This window comes from Lepidochelys kempii, chromosome 2 (assembly GCF_965140265.1).
Source record: "Lepidochelys kempii isolate rLepKem1 chromosome 2, rLepKem1.hap2, whole genome shotgun sequence".
Taxonomy (NCBI): domain Eukaryota; kingdom Metazoa; phylum Chordata; order Testudines; family Cheloniidae; genus Lepidochelys; species Lepidochelys kempii.
In genome coordinates, this window is record NC_133257.1 from 46106160 (window position 1) to 46132217 (window position 26058).

The 26058-nt window shown below is 41.9% G+C and overlaps 1 protein-coding gene across 6 annotated transcripts in view; it reads left to right on the forward strand.

Annotated features, from left to right (window-relative positions):
• The window catches only part of C2H8orf88 (chromosome 2 C8orf88 homolog), a 68237-nt gene that overhangs the window by 3693 nt on the left and 38486 nt on the right, over positions 1 to 26058 (forward strand). For 4 of the 6 annotated variants that reach the window (XM_073330613.1, XM_073330614.1, XM_073330612.1 and 1 more), the window contains 5 exons: positions 1652 to 1750; positions 6920 to 6996; positions 15548 to 15632; positions 18017 to 18123; positions 19032 to 19557. In XM_073330613.1, coding sequence (XP_073186714.1) covers positions 1666 to 1750; positions 6920 to 6996; positions 15548 to 15632; positions 18017 to 18123; positions 19032 to 19148 — 471 coding nt within the window. In that variant the 5' untranslated portion in view covers positions 1652 to 1665 and the 3' untranslated portion in view covers positions 19149 to 19557. Of the gene's footprint in view, positions 1 to 1651; positions 1751 to 6919; positions 6997 to 15547; positions 15633 to 18016; positions 18124 to 19031; positions 19558 to 26058 lie in introns of those variants that run through there. The other 2 variants (XR_012157138.1, XM_073330615.1) reach the window with 1 other exon arrangement.

Sequence of the window (26058 nt, forward strand, 5' to 3'; positions counted from 1 at the left end):
CAATTCAGCTGCACTAGTGGGAGCTTGGGAATCCTTGCCCCAGCCGAGGCTCTGGTAGCTTCCAGTGCCTTTGCCACCGAGTTTGTGTCTTTGCTATCCGGTTCAACTGTCATGGTGACAAAGGCACAATCTAAATATGCCATTGCCCTGGTTTAAATAAAGATGTGATATTAAAGTGATGCAACTTTGCATGTAGATAAGCCCTGAGCTACAACATGACTGTAAAGGTATTTAAATTGTTTAGATAACTTTTAAGGGAGCTTACCAACTGTGCTTAAGCTATCTTAATTGAAAACTACCTTCACCTCCCTTCTTGTAGTCATACCAACTGCAGTGAAAAAGGAGACGTGTCCAGGAGACTAAGATAGCTAGATAAAAAAAATGTCGCTTTGAGTAGCTTTGTAAAGCAAAATCCTAGTTTTCTTGGTCAGTTTTTGTCCAACAGAGTCTACCATTGATTCTAACACCAAGTTTCCATGTTGGTTTTTGGTTTTGTGTCTAAATTCTGTAACAAATATAGTTCCCTGTTATCCAGCATCATAGACTGATCTTACTGAACACTTTCATATCAAATGAAATATTTTTTCTTTCTATCTCCCTACCAATGGAGTATTGTTTCTTAAATGTCTCAGTAGTTTGTCAAGGCTAGCTTTATAATTTTCCTTGTTGGAGTTCTATTAGGCTGTGAAACACTGTAGCACTTTTTCTAATGTTCAGCCTACATTTTTTTTTCATCTGCACTATTCTTAACTGTACTCTATGAACCAGCCTCTTCATCTTTACTGTTTATGTACTTCATGTTATATGCTTCCATATTCATCTTTCCCAACCCCAGTTATTTCTTAACCAAACTATATGTTTAGGACTCTTAATCTGTGATAATTCAGTCTAGTCACCCCCTCTCTAGCATTTTGTTGCACTTTCAGGTCTGTCTAACTTGTTCGTCTTTCTAGTTATGTGTTGAGTATTGAACACAGAAAAAGGAGCTGTTTGCCTGATCTGTAATTTGATGTTTCATGTACAGCCCAAAATGGCAGTGATTGCCGGCTTAATCTAACAAATACTATATTATGTGTGTGCTTCAGCTTTTTGAATAAACAATCAAAATATTCTGAAATTAAGTCTGCTGAGTGGGCACATACACAAAAGTAGAGTATAGGCAGTGAGTGGTAGAGTGGCACGGGATCTACCTTCAGCAAATGCTCAATAACTCCTTCTTTGTACTCATCTTTTATTAGCCCCATCGCTTCATGGAATCCATGACATTAGGAAAAATCTTGGGCAAATTCTGGATCGTACAAACATTTGAGTTGTTCAGAAATAACTCATAGTTTGAATTTTCACTTACCAGTAAATACTTAAGCCCAAAGATAGCTGCTCTTTGAGGTAATTAAAAAGGCAATTCTAAGATTTATGACTAGAATGACTTTATGGAATACTCATTCTAAAACCGATTGACTAGATATTTGTTTTCCAATCCAGGAACTGTTTTCCCAAGCTGTTTGTATAGTATGTTCTTCATTTTTGTGCCTTACAGTGCAGCTTGGTACAGTCAAGAAGCTAAGGAAGATTTTCTTGAAAAAGCAGGTTATAATGTTGCACTCTTATCTGTAGCTGAATGCTTTATATGTATGTGATTCCTTTTTTAAAGTGTGGAGCCTCAAAATGTTAAAGACAATGGACACTAAAAAACTGATTGGTAAATCCCTTCAGCCAGCAAGACCTGCACGCCACCTGTCTTCACAGCATGGTGAGTAGCATGGTTAACATCTGTTCATTTAACAAAGATTTACGGATCACCCAAAGGGAAATCTGAGGTTATGGGCTGAATGTCTCGAATACATTTCTATTTAAGGCTCATGGTTAAAAATTAGCTGTGGGGAACATAGAAACAGCAATACTGGGCCGAACATAAGAACGGCCATACTGGGCCATACAAAGGTCCATCTAGCCCAGTATCCTTTCTTCCGATGATGGCCAATGCCAGGTGCTCCTGAGGGAATGAACAGAACAGGTAATCATCAAGTGATCAGTTCCTTGTTGTCCATTCCCAGCTTTTGGCAAACAGAGGCTAGGGACACAATGTCTGCCCATCCTGGTTAATAGCCATTGATGGACCTATCCTCCATGAATATATCTAGTTCTTTTTTGAACGCTGTTATAGTCTTGGCCTTCACAACATCCTCTGCCAAGGAGTTCCACATATTAACTATGCATTGTGTGAAAAAATACTTCCCTTTGTTTGTTTGTTTTTTAAACCTGCTGCCTGTTGATTTCATTCGGTGACACCCCCCCCCCCCAGTTCTTGTGTTATGAGAAGGAGTAAATAACCCACCCTTACTTACTTTCTCCACACCAGTCATGATTTTATAGACCTTAGTTGTCTCTTTTCCAAGCTAAAAAGTCCCAATCGTATTAATCTCTCCTCATACAGAGGCTGTTCCATACCCCTAATAATTTTTGTTGCCCTTTTCTGAACCTTTTCCAAGTTCAATATATCTTTTTTGTGACCACATCTGCATGCAGTATTCAAGATATGGGCATACTATGGATTTATACGAAGTGACATGGTATTTTCTATCTTATTAGCTATCCCTTTCTTAAAGTGTCCCAACATTTTGTTAGCTTTTTTGACTGCTGCTGAATATTGAGTGACTGTTTTCAGAGAACTATCCACAATGACTCCAAGATCTCTCTTGAGTGGTAACATCTAATTTAGCCCTTTGTAACTCTTCATAGTCTGCCCTAGACTTAACTATATTGAGTAGTTTTGTATCATCTGCAGATTTTGTCACCTCACTGTCTACCCCTTTTTCCAGATCATTTATGAATATGTTGAACAGTACTGGTGCAGTACAGGCTCCTGGGGGACACCACTATTTACCTCTCTCCATTCTGAAAACTGACAATTTATTCCTACCCTTCGTTTCCTCTCTCTTAATCAGTTACCGATCCATGAGAGGACCTTCCCTTTTATCCCATGACAGCTTATTTTGCTGAAGAGCCTTTGGTGAGGGACCTTGTCAAAAGCTTTCTGAAAATCAAAGCACACTATATCCACTAGATCTCTCTTGTCCACGTGCTTGTTGACCCTCTCAAAGAATCCTAGTAGATTGGTGTGGCATGATTTCCCTTTACAAAAACCATGTTGACTCTCCCCCAACAAATTATGTTCATCTGTGTGTCTGACAATTTTATTCTTTACTATAGTTTTAACCTCTTTGCCCGGTACTGAAGTCAGGTTTCCTGGCCTGTAGTTGCTGGGATCACTTCTGTAGCCCTTTTAAAAAATTAGTGTCACATTAGCTATCCTCCAGTCATTTGGTACAGAAGCTGATTTAAATGTTAGGTTACAAACCACAGTTAGTAGTTCTGCATTTTCACATATGAGTTCCTTCAGAACTCTTGGGTGAATACCATCTGGTCCTGGTGACTTATTACTCTTTAGTTTATCAATTTGTTCCAAAACCACCCCTAATGACACCTCAGTTTGGGACAGTTCCTCAAATTTGTCACCTTAAAAGAATGGCTCAGGTTTGGGAATCTCCCTCACATCATCAGCAGTGAAGACCGATACAAAGAATTAATTTAGTTTCTCCACAATGCCCGTGTAGTTCTTGAGTGCTCCTTTAGCATCTCCATCATCCAGTAGTCAGTGTAGCCCAGTGTCCTGTTTTTGACAGTGGCTGGTGCCAGATGCTTCAGAGGGAATGAACAGACAAGGGCAGTTTATTGAGTGAGCCATCCCCTGTCATCCAGTTACAGCTTGTGGGAACTTTGGCCCTTGATTGCATGTGTGCAAAAACATATTCTTAGGGCTCGAATGAGATCCTAAAACACAAGCAAATCCAGATGAAAACAGTCAAACCATAGTTTGGACCAGGCTTGTTAAAAGGTTTGCAAAGTTTTGTGAACTTGGCTTGAACTCAGTTTGTAATAAAAACCCAAAACTAGGTGAATTTTTCTTGGATGTGGCCTCTGTATATATTTATTTTTGGGCTGCACCTATGGATGAGACAGAGTTTCGAAACTTTCTACAAAGTGGTGCCTGTTTGGGGGCTGCCTGAGAGAAGTACTGGCCATTCATAGCCAAGGTTAATTAGGAGACAAGCAGCTCCCAACTGCTTCAGTTTCTCCTTCATGGCCACTAATTTCAGATACAGGAACCTCTCATGTTTTGGTGACTCTTGCTAAACTGTTGTCTGTAATTTAGTTCTTTAGTAGTACTTTAATCTGCATGGTTACTGTTCCAGACTGAGGTGAGCACAGCATCAGATGTTTTCTTTTCTGAACCCCATGGGGACTGTATTTTAAGAAGTCTGTCTCTTGTCCCTTTTTTCTATACGCAACGACTGATATGACTTGAAGGCTAAGCTAATGGCTGATACTTGGAATACTGATTTCATCCCCTTAGCTTGCCCCGGCCCCAACACACACCTTGGAAAACTCGTTGAGAAGACTTGGAGATCCTTCTGCCTAAGTTCTGTCTCAGCACAGTTTAAGTGCTATGGCTTAAACTCTGTGTGTGTGTGTGTGTGTGTGTGTGTGTGTGTGTGTTAACTGACTTCAGTTACATAAGTGAAAATACCTGTGTGGACACACTTAAATAGTGTTAAATAGTCTGATACCAATTTAGCTGAAATTAGTAGTAAGATTATAAACCAGGTTTGAATTGATCAAGATTGTCCGCACAAGGTTTGCAGTGGTTTAACTAAAGGCAGTTTAAAAATGCACTTGTAACACAGGCAAGGCTCTGAGGGACTGCTCTTCGGATCCAGATGAGGCTAGAGGTCTTGGATCTGGTCAGGTCTCTAACAGGCCCTAGTTAGCACCTATTCCTACATCCCCATCCCAGTTTTATTTCCTCCCTAAAATAATATCTGAATTGCATTTTAACCAGACTGTTGATCTCATGCCATTCATCCCAAAAACATTCACAGTGCCTCATACTCTGTCAAAAGAGCTTTAAGTTCCTATTCAGATAGGACTAAGGCATTTAGGAATCTCCTCCTAGTGTTTCTCATCTTTTTTTATATCAGGGACTGGCTTGCTGCCTTCCTAAACTGTGTCAGGGAAATTTCAGGGACTGGCCATTGAGAAACACTGTTTAAACATGGGGTTCAATGTGAGAGGAGTTTGTTTTGACACAATGTCTGTCTAAATGGATTAGGTTATGTACTGTAACTTGTTACACTTCTGCTAATATATCAGTACCTGATGGAACTAAGGTTCACTCTGCTAGGACTAAAGCAGCATATATGGCTTGCCTTCACAACTTCTCTGTGTTGGAAATCTGTTAAGATATGAGTTTTATCCTGACTCGTACTCAGTATTACTCTCCTAGGCTGGCATCAGAGGCTAATGCTTGCTTTTGGAGGGCAGTTCAACAGTCTGTCTAATTAGAACTCCTCACCCCACCATTTTGGGATTTCCACAACTAGCTAATCTCCCACACTGAGAATAGGCAGAGGGCACCTTAAGGAAGGTTACCTTTCTGTAAGTTTTGTCACTGCATACTTAACACTACTCACCTGCCATAATCCCTTCCCTGGACTTCTACACCAAAGCATTGGATTCTGAGATTTGGTGGAAGGAATTGAGTTGGATAGGGAGGGGAAATGGGGGGACATGGACTTTTCAGGGGTTCTGAAGCTCTGCATTGCCAGGGTGTGAATCTGCAGTTGCCCATTATGGTAAGTAACCTTTTCTTTATGGTCATTTGGAATTTTTCATTTAAAATTTTGCTTTTACTTCCAACAAGCTGTGTGGTAGAACAATAAAGACCTTGTCTACGCTTGTGGCGGCGTGTAGTACTGTATATGTGGAGCTACAGGCCCCAGTGAAAGGTTCCGGAAGGGGGAGGCAGTGGTGAAAAGCTCCGGCAGTGGGGAGGTGGCAGGACACTACACGTCTAAAAATAGTAGTGTAGATGTGAGAGTCATCCTTGGGTATATAGAGAGCCATGTAGGGTATATACACTAGGATTCAGATGTGTAGGGCATTCTACTCACCTGAACAGTGCCTCTCCATCTACTCTGCTTTTAGACCGATGTTTGCTGGGAGTGCAGTGTCTTTACTCTTCACACCGTCACAAGTATAGACCTACACGAATTAATCCAGAGCTGCTGTTGTAAAAATTCCACAAATAATTGTGACCTGGTTAGTGGCTAGATCATCAGCTGTCGTTGTCTACTGATGATGGTGCTGTTTAAGGGGAGGGGGCAGGGACTGTGTGTTCACACAAAGCCCTGTCATCCTCTTAAAGGCCTGGACCCCACTTGGAGAAGGGTTCAGTAAAAGATTATTTTCCTGTAAAGAATTGTTCTGCTGCTTTCTCAGAGTCCAACTTCTACTGTGGAAAAGAGTTGAATTTAATTTATCTCTTTTTTTGAAAAACTCAGTGTCCAACTACAGTATTTCTCATTCTTTGCAATTGTAACTGAAAAATGTCAATTTGTTACAAACACTTTGAAAATTGATATAACTGTATATAGCATAAAGAAATAGCAATTTTTAAATTGCATTTTAGTGGGAAATGTTTCACATTTGTGATGTGAGAATGAGAACACAATATTATCACTAGGCATTTCTAAAAGCTGAGGGGAGGGACTGCCGAAATTGCCAAGTATTATAGCTGTTGCAGGGATTGAGAAATAAATGCATCAGTGCTACTGTGGGCAGCAGCCAAATAACAGCGTATCTTAGAATCCATAGTGTTACGCTGTTAAGATCCTGCCAGAAATAGGACCAAGTCCCAAGGTGCAGCATAATCAAAGCATTCAAGTAGTAATTGGTAAACTATTTGTTCATTACTTCATTATTGTCCTGAGATGGTGCGTAAAGCCCTGATGACAAATGTCTCAAGATATGTTCTGAATGGACTCTTTGTTTTTGCTTATTCTTACTCTTGTTCCAACAGCCTCAACAATTACTTTCAACTTCCAAGCTGAATTTCCATGCAGCACTCAAGTATGTTTACATAGCGGAGTTAGCTGGGTAAGCATTTAAATGAATAGAATCAAGTCACCAATGAAAGATATTGGATGGCTAAATCTATAAATGAATGTCATGAAAGTACCATAAATTGTCAGTCAATCCATCTGTTAATTAATGAGGTAGATACTTTTGCCAATGAGAGACGTTCTAGAATTGCACACAAAGCAGTTCAGTCCTGGAGATGCTCATGTTTAGTTTGAGGTAGAAAAATTCTTCCCTGATATGTGCACTAACACATGGAAGGTGCCTCTCCGTAAATGACAATGTGGACTTGCAGATCTGGCTTCTCTGCAAACCTCTGTGTGTGTAGATAGTCAGTCATTTGCTCATTTTTTTTCCTACCCATTTTATCATGTTTATTATACTTACAAAGTGGTGGCAATATTTTTTATATTCCCTTTTATGTGAAAATATGTTCAACACATTTGAGGCAGCAGACTATGGTATTTATTGGGTAATTGTGTTCTCAGCTCATTCTGAGGGCCAGATTAGAAAGATCAGCAAAATGTGCTTGTTCTTTGTACTCTTAACCTCTATTTTGTTCTGACTCTGCATCTGCTTTTTCAATACTAATTCACACTGACTGCCCACTCAATCAGTGACTGTGAACCCAATATCATGAAACTTGTACTAAAATAGACATAAAACCACATATTTTAACAATACAAAACTGTTTTTTTAAAACTCACTGTTGCCGTCTGTGTCTGTTGGAATGTATCCTGTCCAGTCTTATTTGGTGCCTACCATTGGTGTCTTGAATGACCCAGAAAAATTTCAGTAATAAATCAGTGACTTCTTCAAGAATCTCAAGTGTCTGGGGCACCACTTCTTTTGCCTTCCATAGACTAGGTTAATTTCTACTTTCTGCCTCCCCTCTCCCCCCTCAAAAATAACATGTTGACAAGCATCTGTGGACTATTCATTTGTACTGCAGTAGCATCTAGAGGCCAGTAATAAAGGTTTGAGGCCCACTTTGTCAGGTGTTCTACACAAAAAATGAAAAGACCTAAAAGTCTTACCCTAAAAGATCTTGCAAGTCAGACTGACTCCTTGTTCTAGTGCACTTCTCGGGGAATGACTTGAACGAATCTTGCATAGATCTAAAGACTACTTCCTCTTTCAGTCCATCCCTATGGCACAAATGGAAGGTGACCCTTATTTGGACAGCTGCTGTTGAATCCTGTCTTACCTGAGCAACTTTATACTAGCAGTTGATCTATTGGAGCCTTCTTTTCTGCACATACACTTCACTGTAAAAGTATGGTAATTATAATAGCAAACGGGAATGTATCTGGCTTGCAGACACACAGTTGCCTAGCTTGTACCCATAAGCATGTTTTGAAAATTTGACACTTTTTTTACATCTGAATTGTCCATGGAGATAGGTTCTTGGGGTTTTACACTCCCTTTTAGAGTTGAGGAGTGTATCCAAAATTAGATGCGGAGAGGAGTAAATTCAAAGAACTTGCCAGTCCAAGACTTTTATTCACAGCAGTTGAGTGTATAGTTATTACAATGTTGGTCAAACCAGTCTCTCTTCAAACCTTGGAGGGAATTTAGAACCTGGTACTTCATCTCTATGTGGTCGGATTCAAGTTAAAAATAGTGTGATTGTGCCCAGTGTGATGGGGTGTTTGCCCCACACTGGCATGCAAAGGGTTACTAGAGACTGTGTTAGAAGCAGCCAATAGGAGAGGGGCTGCGAGGAGCAGCCAATCAGGGCCCAGCAGGCCCATATAAAAAGAGCCACAGGGCAGCGCAGAGTCAGTTATTTCCTGGAGCTCAAGGAGGGAGGACTGGGTGCCTTGCAGGTGGAAGGAAGCTAGCACCCTGGACATAGCAATGCTGGGCAGGAACAGGGGAGCAAGAGTGAGCTCCTGGCTGGCTGCTAGATCTGGCATGCTGAGGCCCTGAGATAAGGGCTAAGAAGGTGCTGGGGCCATCGGGAAGTGGCCCAGAGAAATGTACTGAGGATTTGGAGGGGACTCTGCACGTGTCTGCCATCTACAGGTTCCTGGGTCGGGACCTGGAGTAGTGGGTGGGCCTGGGTCTCCTCTTTCCCTCCTCCACTTGCCACTGGGGAAGTGGCAGGACAATTGACTGCGGTCGCCCCTGTGGGAAGTAGCTGGGCAGTTGACTTGCAGGGCCCCTGGAAGGGGGGAGCACAGATCATGACACAGCCACAGGGCTGTATCATGAAGAGAATGCTGCATTCCTTGGAGTGACATGGGTCCGAGAGCAGATGTGACGGCAGTTGAGGCACCAGTTGGAGAAGGCATACTGACCTGTGGAGCTAATTCCCAAGACAGCCAGCAGGATGCACCAGTGTGGTGAGCGGAGCCCCGTCACATTCAGTCTTTATTTGCTGGCTAAGTAAACAAACGTACATATTTGGAAATCAAAATTCAGGAATAGTTCTGAGGTAAAAATATGGATTTCAGGTTCATAGTTCACTGCTTCATTACACAGTCATCTTAATACAAGGTGATGTGCATAAAGGTGGTTGGCAATAGTCAAGCAGTCTTTTCTGAGCCACACTAGCAGCAGCAGATGAGTGCCCAGTAATCACACGGTTGTATTCATCTAGGTGTTTCATATATACAGGATTTTAATCTATAAAGGACATTGTTTCATTTGTTACTGTGCTCCTGCATGCCATAGTAATGACAGCAGCAGTATGATACCGACTAGAATTGTGCAGTGCTAATTTAGCTCATGTTGCTCCTTACTAGATGTTGTTCTGGATGTGTACAGGTATTTATTCTGAGGAGTATCTTGGGTTTTTTGCGTGGTCATGGAATACAGTATGGCACGGGGCACATGCTTCTGCTGTGGCCAATGTAAACTTCTTCCAAAATATGGCTTCTAAATTAGAAGAGCCTTGCATTTGTCTATTGCCTTGTCCGGAAGAAGGTTTACTAGCTTACTTCAAAATGTAGACTGACAGAAGGAAAAGATTTGTCCTAGAATTCTGGTCCTAAAAACTCATTTGTGTGTGCAGCCAAGAATTCAGAGCTACTTTTATCACATTTCAAATAAACTCTTCTCTAAAGATGTGGCTGAAAACACTACACCCTCTACAGTCTGTGCCTCTTGCCTCAAGAAGGCACATTTTAATGAGCTCAGAGTTCTAAAGCGGTCTTTTGCTGCCTTAGAAGAGAAATCTAATGCTTCTTAGTGCTTCTGTCTAGTTTTAGAAGGTTCATTTGTGTAGTTGTCTGTTTTAATCTGCTGTATTAGAAGTCTGTGCTCTTACCTAGAGCTTCAACCAAAAATGGCTTTTTAATGGACTTTCCTCAGCCATGCTGGTGAGGATCATTCACATAATTGCTGTTATCTGAAGATACTTGTTAGAAAAGATTAGTGACTATCTCACCTTTTGCCCCTCTGAGTTTGAAGATTGTACAAATACAATCAACTTTGTTTATTTTTCTAATTTTTAAACACTACAGTATCTTCACCTGTTGTGAAATAAATGGATAATTAAACACTAAAAGAGCCTACATTCTATTTTCTGAGTTGGAGAAATCAACTGCTTTAGAATGTTCAGCCTTAATCACATATAGGGATATGGGTCATGTTGCATGGATCCATCATAATGTATAGTTTTGGACAAGCAAGAAACTTCTTCTCTTGCACACTCTATTCTAGTCTTGTTGGCACTATTAGAGACAAACTATGACCTCCCAGAACTTTGTCAATCTAGATGTTTGGCTACAGCCAAGGACCACATAGTGTGGCTTATGGAGGTAAGTGCCAGAGTAGCCTCTACACTCATGGAACATGTGCTGGCTGTGTCCTGTCCCATCCTCTTGCTTAACATGGTGGAGCCAGAAGGCTGCTCCCAGTTACAATGCCTACCAACAGTCCTAAGGATCATCAAGGTGTATGGATGCGCTGATCTTGCCCCCTTTGCTCTGGCTACTTTTCACTACGTTTGCATCATAGCAGCTTCTATGTCACGGAATGATTCTCTAAACAAGGAGGCCTTTCAAGAGCTACTTATACTGCCTTTAGGGCCAGAATCTAGTGTGTAGCTCAATCACAATATACTCCAATATCTGGGCCTCAACACTCTTTTTATAGGAGGAATCCTGTAGGGTAGATCCATAAGGCTGCAAAAGCTACCCATTCTGCAGCTTGTCTATAGTGATAGTGAATTACAGCCACCGTCTCTGGAATGATTCCCTTTGAAGTACACACCAACTGTTAAGTTAGAATTGGAATATTATAACTGAGATTTCAGAAACTTTAACTCTGCATTAAGAACTTCTGTGGCAGAATGTTGATGTTCCACATGTGGTCTAGATAATACTTAATGCTGCCACGAGTGCAGGGGACTGGACTAGATGATCTCTCAAGGTCCCTTCCAGTCCTATGATTTTATGTGCATTCATGCACAGTTTGTGAAATCATAACTTTCTGAGGCTCTATTTTTCACTATAGAAGACAGATGCATCCCTGTTTACACTTAAACTTTAGGAAGAATGTAATAAACTTGGAAAGCAGGAATAGCTTGTTAGCATTTTTTCTATTAGAGGAAAACTGCAATGCAACAAGTTAAACAAGGCATCTTGGTACTCCAAAGTATGCAAAAATAAAGTATTGGGGCCTCAGTCAGGTCCTCCCTGATTTTTCCAAAGTAACTACTCTGGAATCAGAAATATCCCTGTATCATATTGCTTGATGGTATTAATACTAACTCTTCAAAGAGAAGCTCTGAGGAATAACTTCCTCACTACCTGCAGTTTGAACTCCTAATCCTCTCAACTGGTGAAGTTTAGTGATAAACATCAGCACTCGTGCCCATGATGGCGAAGATAATCATTGCTTCCTTTAAAGACCATCTGCCAAACTGCTTAGTAAATGAACTCTAGCCAGTTCTGAAAAAATATACTGTCAACCTTGCCAGTTTCTAACCTTGCACTTCTTGGCAAGGACATCAAAAAGTGATAATACTGAGCTTCAAATGTATTTATCCTATTCCAATACAGCATCCCTTACATTTGGGTTTCAGGTTGGTGCTGATGTCCCAAACTTCTGTTTTTTGGGCAGGAATCAAATCCAAGCTGGCACTACTAGATATCTTTGGACTTTGATAATGTTGGCTGCTTGGTAAGGTGACATACGTATATGACATTGCAGAAGTGATGAATCCAGTGCAGTGCTGCTCCAGGTTTTTGTTGGACATGTCTGACCCAGAACTGTGATGGCCAGGTCCCTGCTTTTTGTTTAATCTCCCCACCTCTCCCCCTTGTGCCCAAGCTTATTTCCTGGGGAGTTCAAGTTTCGATACTCTCATCTTCCCTTTTAAATATTTTGAAGGAGCCTTCAGATATCAAAGATGAGAAAGACAGTGAAACATCATGGCCTTGTGCCGCCAATATGCAGTTTAAACTACTCTTTGATCTTTCATTAATTCAGTCTCTATGGTCACTAGGATGTCTCAATGCCTGGGAGGAATCTTCAGAAGGATAAAGAGCCGGTGGGTCAAATTCCTGCCAGAGAAGGTATAAGTTATATGAATAGGAAGGGTGGGGGGAAGCCAGAAAAACCAGCTAATACTTATTCACATACTAGGAGGTGTGAAACTGTAGGGTTCTGCTGAACTCATTGCATGCAGACAGGTTCAGTACAAGGAAGGTGGCTTCCATTTCCAGCTGACCAGGAAAGAGGACCACCTTGTCTTACTGATCCAGGTGGTCTGAACTACACTAGTCTTCTTCAGGCTAGGCTACTGCAACTCTGTAGCAGGGTCAGACTGTCACCATAATAAGGCAGAAGACTGTACAGGTAGCAGCAGTGTGCCTTCTAAAGTAAAGGCGGATGCAAAACAAAAGTATTGACTGTTCTTTGCAAACTCCACTCAGAATGAAGCAAAAGGCCCTCAGCCAAATTGCAAAGCCACTGCGGGGCGGGGAGAGGGGGCTGAGATCCAGCAACTTATTGGAGGGTGGGGTAGTCTCCTACACACATGCATTCCAAGGATGTTGCAGCTAGAGATACCCAGGTTTAGACTGTTAAGTTCTGGGGTTGGCATTCTGGTTACAGAGATCCTTGCTAGAAGGGAAGACTTAAGTCCATGTCTCAGCAGTTTAGATTTAAACATAAGACTTTCCATCCTCCCCGTTAGAAAAAAAACCTTTCCTTCTCTCCTCTTTTTTTCCTACCTTCCACCCTGCAGAAATAACATTGCTTAGCTGCTGAAAAATGTTGCTAATTGTGGTTCTTACCTGAAAAGTAATTCTAAAATGGCACGAGAGGGTTCCATCTTTGTGTTTAAAAGATTGCTGTCTCAAATGTGCTCAGTTTCCAAGGATATGTTTCTTCTAACTTCCAGTTCTGTAAATTCCAGTGTGGAAGCACAATAAAGCTGGCTTATGTTATTGTTAGGGCCCTACCAAATTCACGGCCATGAAAAACACATCATGGACTGTGAAATCTGATGTCTCCCCGTGAAATGTGATGTTTTCTGCTTTTACCCTATACTATACAGATTTAACGGGGGAGACCAGTGTTTCTCAAGTTGGGGGTCCTGACCCAAAAGGGAGTTGCAGGGGGGGTTGCAAGTTATTGGGGGAGGGGTGTCACGGTATTGTCACCCTTACTTCTGCACTGCCTTCAAAGCTGGGCAGCCAGAGAATGGCTACTGTTGGCCAGCTCTGAAGGCAGCGCCCTGCCAGCAGCCATGCAGAAGTAAGGATGGCAATACCATACCATGCCATCCTTACTTCTGTGCTGCTGGCAGCTCTGCCTTCACAGCTGGGCTTCCGGCCAGCAGCCACCGCTCTCTGGCTACCCAGCCTTGAAGACTGTGCTACTGCTGGTGGTGGCACTGAAGTAAGGGTAGTAGTACCACAACCCCACCTACAGTTACTTTGCAAACCCACCCACAACTCCTTTTTAGGTCAGGACGATTGCAACACTGTGAACTTTCAGATTTAAATGGCTGAAATCGTGACCTTGATTTTTTTATTATTTGTTTTTATTTTATTTTTTTTGTATGGACTGTGGACTGTGAATTTGGTAGGGCCCTAGTTACTGCGTATATTCACTAACGCTAGTAGTAAAAGTTCTGCAGGCTCTTGAGCCTAGTCTACTTCATAGCTGTACTTCTCCAGCAGTGCAGCTCCTGCTCAGCTCCTGCTTATGTCTATGCTATAGCTTCCACTACTGGCAGCAATGGTGGAGCTGTGCCAGTTGTGAATTATAGGCCAGAGTAGACACTGCCTCCGTTTCATCTGTGCAACGCTGTCTTTCAAACTGTGTCTATAGTATCTTCATGAGGCCTGCATAGGTGTCACTGACTGAAACTGAGTTAAAAAATGATTAGAAGAAGCCAATTTTCTTTTAAATGTGCTGGCAGGGCTGTCCCTAGACATTTTGGTGCCCTATGCAGCCCCACTGTGTGTGTTGGGGAGGGGCTCCATGGGGGGGCAGGAGCAGGCTTGGGGGGCAGAGGGGAAACTGCCCCACTTGCACAAGCCGGCAGAGCAATGTGGGTTGGGGCAGGGTCACTCCACTTCCTGCTGCCCCAAGAGTGCAGTGCGCGCCTGACCCCTGCTGCAGTCCCCTATTGCTCGGGGAAGGGGTGGACCAGGGGCGGGAAAAGGTGGAGCAGGGGTGGGGGCATCTTTCCTGGGCGGCTCAGCCAGCCAGGGGATTGGGCTGACCTCTGGAGCAGCATGCAGCTGCGTAGTGTACCAGGAAATCTGGGGCAATTTGGTGCCCTAAATTTCCTGGTGCCCTACGCAGCCGCATACTTTGCGTAAGGGTAAGGGCGGCCCTGTGTCTTGGCTGTGAAGAACGAGGGTAATGCTGACAGACCCCAGTCGTTAGCGGCCAGGATTGAACCTGGGACCTCTAGAGCTTAGTACATGAGCCTCTACAGCATGAGCTAAAAGCCAGCTGACTCTTAGCTTAGGCTGTAGAGCAGAGTAATTTCATCTCTCTCTCTGGTCTCAGTGACACTAGATGGGACAGAACACCACACCCAGGAGGTATGTGGGTTACATACTTCCCCTAGCTGAGGAAGTGCCTCCTGAGCTTCAGAGACTTCCCAGTAGAAATCCCTGACGAGCCTCCACTTGTAATGCTGATAGACACTAGTTGTCAGGTGGGATCGAACTTGGGGCCTCTGGAGCTTAGTGCATGAGCCTCTACTGCTGTAGAGCAGACTCATTTTCTTTCTCTTTGCCACTAGATGGGACAGAATGCCACACCCAGGAGGTGTGTGGGTTACACTAGCCGGGAGTGTACCCTAGAGGGAAGAACCCATCTCCCCAAAACCTACCTTACTGACAAGGGAACAAATTCCAGAATTAGACAGTGCTGTGGATTGTCCATGACTTTCATACCTTAAAGCAAACTTGATTATTGTATCAAAACTAATCACTGCAGATTTACTTGAAACAATATAACTTTGCTTTTTTTTTTTTTTTTTTTCTGATCGTTTCAGTTTGTCAGAAGGAGATTCCAGCATCTGATGATGCATTTTTGGACACGCTTATGAAATTTGAATAAATTGCATGTTCTTCTTTCCTTGTTTTAGTGGTATGAGGCTACTGGAATGCAGACCTTAAATCAAACTGTGATCCCTAGTCAGCCAGAGTGGCAAGAGTCTAAAACTAAGAAAGGTAAGCTTTGTTTTACTCTTGGGGGAATTCTGCGCCACTGCCCATGAACAGAATTTATGTCCACCGCAGATTTCTTTGCGTCCCTACAGAAAAATGACTTTGATGGGGAAGCAAAGGGAAGCCACAAGCGGTCATACAACCTTCTCCAGCTGTATGTTTTGGGTGCCCAGGGCAGCTGACGGAGAGGTAAATCACTGTGGGGCAGGGGGTGGGACTGGGGAAGACCCAGCTGTTGGCTCCTACCCTGCACCAGGCACGGCTGCTAGTCTCAGGTGCGTTCAGGGAGGATGACATCCCCTGCACGGCATCTGGGGCTGGGTCAGACCCAGCTGCAGGAAGCTCTGCAAAATCTCCCTCCCGCTGCTTCCTTTGCCCATCACTCCTCAGCTGCAGGGGGAGGGATCCCTGTACAGGGAGCTGCTCCCACATCTGCCCAACCCCTGTGCATCCAGATGCCCTCATACCCAGACCCTTCTGTCGAGCCATACCCCCCACACACACTCAGAACACCCCGCCCCTGATGATTCCCACATCCCCTGCACCACCCCGATGAGCCACCCAGATCCCCACCCCACTGAGCTCCAACCACCTTCACCTGGACCCCTCTGCAGAGTCACATTATCATTGCACCCGGAAGCCCCTAATGAGCCCCTGTGCATCCAGATTCCCCACTGAGTCGCCCACACCCAGATTGCCCCCCACAGAACCCTCTCAACCCACACCTGGATCCCCCCCACACTAAGCCCCTCCACACTTGGATCGTACCTTGCTGAGCCAGCCTGCCTGCCCACACCTGGTGCACCTGGCATGGAGGGGCAGGGCCCTGGGGTGTTATTGGAGCAGGCACAGTCCTTAGGCTATGTCAGGGTTGGGTGCAGCCTCACCACTGAGTCTGTGTCCCGGGGGGAACTGCACAGTGATCTCCTACTTCTGTTCAGCCAGCGGCCTGTGCTCCCCAATGCTATGCTGGAGCCTCCACATTTATTTGACAAAATTTGCAGAATTTAAAATATTGTGTGCAGAATTTTTAACTTTTTGGTGCAGAATGCCCTCAGGAATATTTGTTTATATGTAGATCAATGTTTGAATTATCTGCTTCCAAGGTAAAAGGGAAAATATGAACTCTGAAAAGGTATATATGCTTGTTCCAGATATCATTCATTGCTTAGAGGTGATGCTTTCCTCCCGTATGTGGATTTGGCTATGTGAAGGAGCCAGGCTTTTGGAACCTTGCTAGTTTGATGTAGAAGTAGTACAGTAAACTTAAAACTCTGGTAGTGTCATCTGACCTTGCCATAACTACAGGAAAACTCCATTGGGAGGCTTGTTTGGATTTAAAGGTTTGTATGGTATAGCTATATTCATATAGCTGAATTGGTGCCATAGCTGACGAGCACAGATGTGGTAAGTTTGCACCAATGAGGCTACATTAGTGTAGCCATAACAGTACAAAACAAAATCCCAGTTAGACAAGCCCCAAGCGTAGCTATCAATATTTGTGCAGCTGCATGCATTACACTCATGTGAACTACCTCATTACACTTATGTGTTTGCAAGGTTGAATGTAAGTTCATTTCTTAAATTCATGGTGGTTTAAGGCATCAGCTTGGTTGCCCTGGTGAATGTAGTCCTCAATTTAACTGCAGGGCAGGCTTACTACACATACTGCCCTGAGAGCATGTCTTAACACTGATCTGGAGGAATTTCCCTTAGCATTAACAGGTAGATCAGTCTCCATGGCTAGTTCTGGGTGTCTCTGCACAGTATGCTAGTTAGTGCAAATTATGGGAGGGGAGTTTGTGATGTAAGATCTGGAACTGAGATCCACCAAATTCATTTTGTATAGGAACCCTGAAACATCCATTTTTAGCAGTAACTTCAATCTCTCCTGAGCGGTATTGGATTAAAACTGGTGATCTATACATGAAATACTTTGTAGTTCACTAGTAATGACCTGAAGCAGCTAGTCCTTCCAAACCTGCTCTTTTAAGAGTAGGTGTGTGTGCATGTGCAATATAAAGTGCACTCTTTTCACACACAAAACTCTTAGAAAAATCAAAAGAAAAGGAGTACTTGTGGCACCTTGGAGACTAACGAATTTATTTGAGCATAAGCTTTCGTGAGCTGCAGCTCACTTCATCGGATGCATCACTTGGCTGTAGCTCACGAAAGCTTATGCTCAAATAAATTCATTAGTCTCTAAGGTGCCACAAGTACTCCTTTTCTTTTTGTGGATACAGGCTAACACGGCTGCTACTCTGAAACCTTAGAAAAGTCAAGCACTCAAAAATTGGGAAATGCCAGCATTTAAGCTGCTTTGCAAACATCACTGTTTAACAAATAACTTTATAGTAATCTGTTTGTGTATAATCCTGTGTTTGCAGAAAGAATTAAATACAGCAGGGATTTCCTCTTAAAGCTTTCAAGTGTTTCACTCTCTCAAAAGAAGCCGGAATTTCTTCCTGATCATCCTATTGTACTTGAAAAACCAGTAAGTGTATTCTTGCCATTTAAACCAAGCAGTGAAAAGCAATCTTGCAGGTCGCCAACTGTCCATGTTGACTGAGCAAAGTTTAACTTTTAAAAAATCTGTTTGCACAGGTACATGATACAGTAATAACATTATTACTATTGCACCTTGAGTCCCCAGTTGGATTGGCATTTTATCATGACGGAATAACTATGGTGCTCCATAGTGCTTCCATCTGTCAGTTCCTTTTGTTGCCTCTTAACAATGGCTGAGGTCTTAATCTCGTTGAAATTTACTGTGCTTGACTTCTTAGCCATGTTGCTTCAGCTTTCCTTTTTAATAGCTATAGACTATATCTTCAGTTTGGTGTGGTATACTAATCTCTTCTTGCTGTTGGCAACTTAAAAAAAAAAGTCAATCTTAAACTTGCATAGCCCAGTTTGATCTAAAAGTGTTGCAATTTGGGAATTTCTCAGCTCTCAAATATTTTTCTGTAGTCATTATTTACTCATACTGAATATTTCTCTCTCTCCATTGTTGTTCTGGAGCAAACTTTCCTCTTCAAACGCTTTCCCCATTTACAAACAATGAATTGGTCATGTTTTTGTGAGAATGAGTCCACGGTTTAAGAACCCAAACTTTTTCTTGGTATCCTCAGATACCTGTTCAAACACTACCTTAAACTGGTATAAATGGTATTCAAGTAGAAAGTCTTGTACAAATTAGGATAGACCATTTTTGTCAAGGTATCCAGCACCTTTAAATAATTATAGTAATAGTAATAATACCTAGTTCTGACTTAGCCTTAAGTGCTTTAATATACCACCTTGTTGGAGTGTAGAACAACTATGCATTCCCTTTGCATTAAATCCATGAATTAACACCGGCTCAGCTCTGCTCTGATGGTCAGTATTCCTGCATAAATTCAGCTCATTCTGTGCCTGTTGGGGAAGAAGTGGATGGTGAGCAGGACATCAGAGAGTACCACCTGGACACCAGGAGTTGGGGAAACTCTCTGGATGCCAAATGAATTTGTGCTACGGTAGAGGAGGAATGGATTTTTCACATCCTCCCTAGAGAATGCTGTGGCCATTCTAGTTAAGAAACCATCCAGTACTACAGTGGGGTATTTTTGAAGAACCTGGAGATGCATCTGAACTACAAGAGAAGTCAAGTACCAATCATCTTCCAGTCAGCAAAGAACATGCAACAGTTTCTGCATACTGTCAAGACACAGACTGATAAACTCTGGGACCCAAGCTCTTAATACTGGCTTCTTGAAGTTTTTTGTGATATTTGGTGGTGGAGGCTTCTATAGCTGGGGCAAGACTTTCTGGACACAGTTCAACATCACCTGATTGCATAGTTCTGGATTTGCCTTTAACAAAACCTATCTGCAATGCTGTTCTGAGAGCTTTCATTTTTGTGAGACCATAAATTAAAGTTGTGGAAGAAGTCCTGCGTATGCCTCTTCTGTCCTAGAAGAGACTGGTTACTTTTAGGAGCTTTCTCTATATGGAGACAGCCTAGCACCAACTAATGCTGTCTTTTTGATGTGACAGTGAGATAAGCTGCGGCCAGACACATTTGGCTGTGAGCCTTCACCTGGAGGCGCATTCGAATCTTGCGGCTCTCTGTGGGATGTTGTGTTAGTGAACTGAGTTTTGCCCATATCACTCCAGAATCAGGGCACTTCTGTCTAGAAGCCTAGGGTTCCTCTTTCTGCTTATGTCTCTAGAGAACAAAGCTTGTGAAGCTTGCTTGTAATCAGGGGTGAAAACTCTGTCAAGTTGCTTGGCATGAGTTTCCGGGCACTGTACAGCAGGCTGTGTTCTGCAAGAATATTCTCTATCCATTTGCAAGCAAACTGCTTGTCTTTCTCTTGTAATAGAGTATATAAGACACCCCCCCCACACACACACAAAAGGTATATTTGGCAGCTGTTTTGTTTTTTGACCTATTTAAGGTAGACCAGTTTCTCATCAATACCTGGGTTTTTGCAGGATTTGAAGCATTAAAGCCCTGTCTTACGAGCATTGTAATCCTTACAGACTGATGGGAGGGTCCCCCCTCTTCTTGTGAACTCACATCTTTCACATGGATGCTTTCTGGTGGTGGTGACTGCTGCTGTTTACCATAGTGACAATTTAAACAAAATTCCTCAGAGATATGGAGACATCTTTGAATTTCTTCAAAGGTTATAGAACTCTTTTTTATTTTACTTGGTTCACATGCCTATCTCCAGGAGATCCACTTGGAATTTTTCTTCTGAAATCAGTGCTCAGTGGGCTGGGCTTTGTATCCAAGAAAACAATGTTTAAATGACTACTTGCATTTCTTTTTGCTACAGCTTAGTAGGCTGCAATGTCACTGCTTATCTAATCAGAAGGAATGCCTGCTTCTGCAGCCAATATCTGGTCTGCTTCTGGTCAGGAGACTTGTAGAACACCAATGAGTTCCATGTACGCTTACTTTTTGTCTTGACAAGTTTAAGGCTTCATTTGTTGGTGTCGGAGAACCAGTACCCAGAATCCAACAATACAGTACCCTAGTTTATTTCTGAATGGTTTCTCTTAAGTTTCTATCATAGGCGCTGACTCCGTGGGTGCTTTGGAGGCTCAAGCACCCATGGAATAAAAAAAAAGAGGGTGCTCAGCACCCACAATCCACAGCTGTTCGGCAGACTCCGGGCTGGCCACTGATCTGCTGTGTGGCAGCTGGTGGGAGGCACTCGGGGGAGGGTGGAGAGCAGTAGGCGGGGGGCTTTGTGGGAGGGGGCAGAGGGGCAGGAAGAGGTGGAGTGAGGGCAGGGCCTCGGGGGAAGGGGTGGAGTGGGGGTGGAGCACCCCTGGGAAAAAGAAAAGTCAGCTCTTGTGGTTTCTATATTATTTTTGTTATTCCTTTATTTTAAAAACAAGACTTATGCACCTTGAAAAAGTAAACATTGATCCCTTTCAACTGCAACTGGTTTGTTTTTTCCATTGATAGTTTTGTGACGCTACTTAACTGTAGACTGATCCCTGGAACTTTCTAGTCTACGAGTAGAGATTTCTCTCCGAATTTCTTTCAGGAGGAGACTATTTACCTATAGCCATTTTTGGTCAGCATATATTTAGCTGTGGTGTATCACTTACTCACATCCCTTCGGTCGTTGGTTCTAAATCTCTTTAAACTATACATACAATGGGGAAATGCATTTCCAGCTTCTTACTGGAAAATAATTGAATATCAGTGGCACTATGTCTTTACTTCAAGATAGTGTGCAGTACCTTCTACTGGAGCAAGCTGCTCAGACTTGAACATGGAAGACTCCTTTTGGGAGCCTGGTTTCAAGAGTCGTGGTCTACTACAGCTATCTGTCTTTGGAGTAGAATTCTAACTGTTTTCAGCCACCCTTGACTAGTGGGAGTTTGCTCAAAGATTTTGTCCATTTTGGACAGAACAAAGTTCTGTGCCTGCAAAGGCATCTTTTAAAGTTAACAGGTATACGTTATTGCAAAAACTGCTTCAAACTTAACTGTAGTATTTTCTGCTGAGTAAATTAACTTACATTTCCTCAAATGGTCACTGATTACCAGATTACATTATTTTTCTAAGCAATCTTATTTCCAAAAATGAAACAAACTTTGTGTGCCTACCTGTTTCAACAGTCCAAAGTTTAGTGTCTTGCTGAAAAATTCTGCTAATACACGGTGCCAGGCGAGCTATACAAAACAACACCTGTCCAAATTGCTGACATACCTAAAGATGATCCTTTAAGGAGCTCTGTATAAACCATGTACCCTAGCAAGGAGCTCTATTGAAGTCAGTAGGATCAACTCATGTGTGGGATCTGTGGGTACAGAGCTCCTTGCATCATCGGGGCCTAAGTTTAGCTGTGGAACAATGCGCAATAGTGCAAACAATGGAGATGGAAGGTGGAAAGAAGAGACTGCTTACAGATCAGCTTTATTTAGGTTTGCACGTGCTGAACACATCTTAAAGGCCTTTAGTATTGTTTGTCAGAGTAATTCTTCCTTTTCATTAGAAATAAGAGTACTTAAATCTTAAAAGGGATTCCTGCAAAGTGATAGAAACCTTTACCTACTGCTTTCTCAGGTATGTTAATTGTATAGATCCACTACAATTCTTGTATGCGCAAGTACTAGTTTTAACATACGGATGAAAATCTGTGAGGGTGTTCTGAATCTGTTCCACTTTAGTTTTTCTAGCAAAGGATAAATTTGAACTAGAAATTGAACAAGACAAAAAGTAGGACAACAAGTAGGTGGTGATGTATATGCCAGACTTCTGATGGTGATGTCATGACTTCACACACTTGCCAGATGTGCTACAGATATTCTTTTTTCCTTCTGCAAAGTCCATTTCAGTAAGACTGTACTTCACAAGCTGACTTTTAAAGTCTGGCTGTTATCTGGACTGGACTGAAGCTCTCTACATAAACTTGTTTGTTTTTTCTCTACCACTGATACAGCAACTCATTTGGAAGTATTTCTTGTTGTATTTCAATATTAGATTTTAACCTTCAGGGTCACTAAGACCTATTGGCAGAATTAGCTAGGCTCACAAGTTCTCTGTGATTCTAAGTGGGCAGTCATGGAATTTTCTGTGTCTGCTACACCAATGCCGAGATCCTAGTTCAGTTTCATTATTAACCAGTCTCTGTACTGAACCCAATGTTCCTTTTCCTTGCCATTCATTTCCAAGACTACCCACTGTACTGTTAGTTGTTGTGGTATCTTATTCCTTTTATAAATCACTATTACTATCTCTGTTAAAGTCTCTCTTTATAATACTATCTTGCTGTCTGTATTGGTAGCAAGTTGTACTCAGTCTTGTGTTTCTGGAGCTTTGCCAGTAGCGCTTTTGTCTATGGATTTATTTCAGCATACTGTCCTAGATGGGAACTATTTACTGGTTGCATTTTTTTCATTTGATCAAAACAGATTGATTTGTTCTACCACAGGTGCCAACTCCGTGGATGCTCTGGGGCTGGAGCGCTCACGGAGGGGGGAAAAATTGTGAGTGCTTAGCACACACCGGCAGCCCTATGGATCAGCTCCTCCCCCTTCCTCTTTCTCTCTCCTCCCTCCCCCCCCTCCTGCCTGCTGGTAGGCCCCACTGATCAGCTTCTCCCCCTCCATCTCAGCTTCTTCCGCCCGCCGCGATCAGTTGTTCAGTGGCATACAGGAGGCACTGGGGGAGAGGGGAAGGAGGGGGCAGGAAGAGGCGAGGAAGGATTTGGAGGAAGGTGTAGGGCCTGGAGCAGTACAGGGGTTGAACACTCCCCCGGATACTGGGGAAGTCGACTCCTCTGGGTTCTACCAGTTACTGGCTTTCATGCATCAGTAGTGGATGGTAAGCACCTTCTGAGATAGCTGTTGAGGATCCTATATTTAGAACATTTCCAAACTGCTGCTCAAGTGTAGTTGAATACTGGTCTAAATTTTCAAGTGATTAGTAATTTTTGAGTCTTCATCTTGATGATGTCTTTTTAAAGAGACCCTATTTTTAGAGGGTGAGTGCTTGGCCCTTCTTGATAATTGGGTTCTATTAAAGTACCTCAGATTGGGTTTACCATGACCAGTTGCTTTTAAAAATTTAGGCCACAATTTGAGGCATTTAATTAACCTGTAATTCTTATTATCTCTTACAATCTTACATGTTTAGTCCTTATCTCATTATGAATACTCTTTGTTACAATTCAGTGAGATTTAACTTGCTGTGTGTAATGTAAATATTTAAATGACATTTCAAACTTTGAAGTAATTTTTTGAGTCTGTTTATCTTACAGAAGAAAACTATTTTATTGCCTTATGTAAGAAATGACAGGTCCTTTTGAAGATAAGAAATCCATCTTTTGGACAGCTAACAATGAAGTGGATTAAGGGCCAGATTTTTAAAGGTATTTAGGTGCCTTAAGATGCAGATAGGTGCTTAGTGGAATTTACAGAAGCACCTAGGTGCCTAAATGCTTAAAATCCCTGGTCATTAATCAAGAATGCCAGTAGAATGTAAACAAATTACAATGGATGTAAATTTTGTTTTTTCAATTATCAAAAGCCAGAAGTATTTTCAACATTGACAAACTTTGGTTCGCTAAATCAACTTCAACATTTGTAGAACCACCAACTTTAAACCAGTATTTCTGACTCAGATTTTGTTTGCAATGTTCAGATTTTCATTAGCTGTAATAATGGAACAGAAACACAAGCTGTAGTAATTCTCAAACATGACTTGGATGTATGTAAGTGTATTATTTCTTGAATTTTGAAACTGGCTTTGATTGCTTTTCAGTAATTCACAGTGGCGCTCAGTGACCTCTTGCATTCTGTGGCTATACGACTAGTTTCTTTCAAGATGTTTAATATCTTGATGTTTTGGTTTCATTGAAAGGCAGCACAATTTCCATAAAACTAGAATATCTACCCTAATGATTGTTGACTATACAGGGGAGCTGTCGATAGGGCAGTGGATTTCAGGAAATGCAATACTAAATAGTGTCATCCAATGGTACTGATGTTTCCAAAGTGGAAATGGGTAGTGGTGACAATGAAAAATTCCAAGAATCCTTGTTGGAAGTGCATACTACTTATAGCTGTTTCCTTAAATAAGGATTGCATAATGAAAAGAAGCCTCTGAAAGCCTTTTAGTTAATAATGTACAGTATTGTTTATATATGCAAATATAACTCTCTAAATTGACTAACTTCAAGAATAATACAAAATTATTTTGGTCTAGCTACTTGTAATAGCTTCTGTACTCAGAACTGCAGTAAGGCTGAAATTAATCCTTTCACTCCTGAAATTGGATTTTTCTAGAATCCATTTTTTTTCTAGCAAAGGATAAATTTGAACTAGAAATTGAACCAGAGGAAGGTTAGATCGTTAGAGCAATAGTACTAAAAATTTGCAAAGTTAAATTTGTTAAAGATGTGATTAGCTTTTCAGTTGTCTTAATCTTTTCTAAACTATGCAAAATAAGGTTGCCAAAAAAGTCCTGGATTTTCTTTTGGTGTTTGTCATCTTTGTTTCTGTACATACAGCAGCAGTTTCAGACAATCATTGTAATTCTTTAATGTCCCTTATGTGTGTGTCAATTAAAATATTTTGTGAGTGTGATCTGTTTGTACGCTTGTATTTGAAACACACAGTACATCAATTTGAAAGCCTTAAATTTACAAAAGACTAAAATAGCTCAACTATAATTGGGGGTTAGAGGTATGTTCTTCCCAGTAGCAACCCTACAGCTAATGCTGAAGGCAATTCCAGTTTTACTCTCATCCCTTCTATCTCAAACTCTTTTAGTGCTGAGATTCCTTAAATGTTATCAATTGTAGATTAGTGGTTGGTTATATCATTAGTAAATGGGGAATAATTTTGCAGTGGTAGGAAGACTGATTACTTGACTTACTAGAATTTTTCTATCTCTGGCATTTGACTCTGTTCAATTCTAGAACAGATTACCTTATCCATTAGAAAGGAACAGAACACTGAAACTTCATGGAGACCATTTTAACCAGAATTTAGAGAGCATAGTTGTGTGAAAAGATGTTCCTTAACGTGTAACCCTTAAATGATGTATTATGTGCACACAAGCACAATATCAGAGCACCAGATTATTGGTAACACAGCCATCAACTCAATTGACATCACTTCCTGAAGGCTTGTGGATTTATTCTATCCCAGTGATGACACAGCCTGCCTTTGCTTAACAAAGAAGGAAATTTTCTCACTAACCTGAAAGCATATTCTTAAATCTACTAATTAAAGCTAAGGATGAGCAAACCAACTCGATCAAAATAGGAAACCAGACCAATTGTTAATTGCTGTAGTTAATGATCTGTACCTGTCTAAGTAACTCAGTCAGTACTGACATGTTCTATAATATACTTGAAATTGTACTGCAGGTGGAAAGGATGGGCTGCATTTTACTTCTGTCTATTTTCCTGGCAAT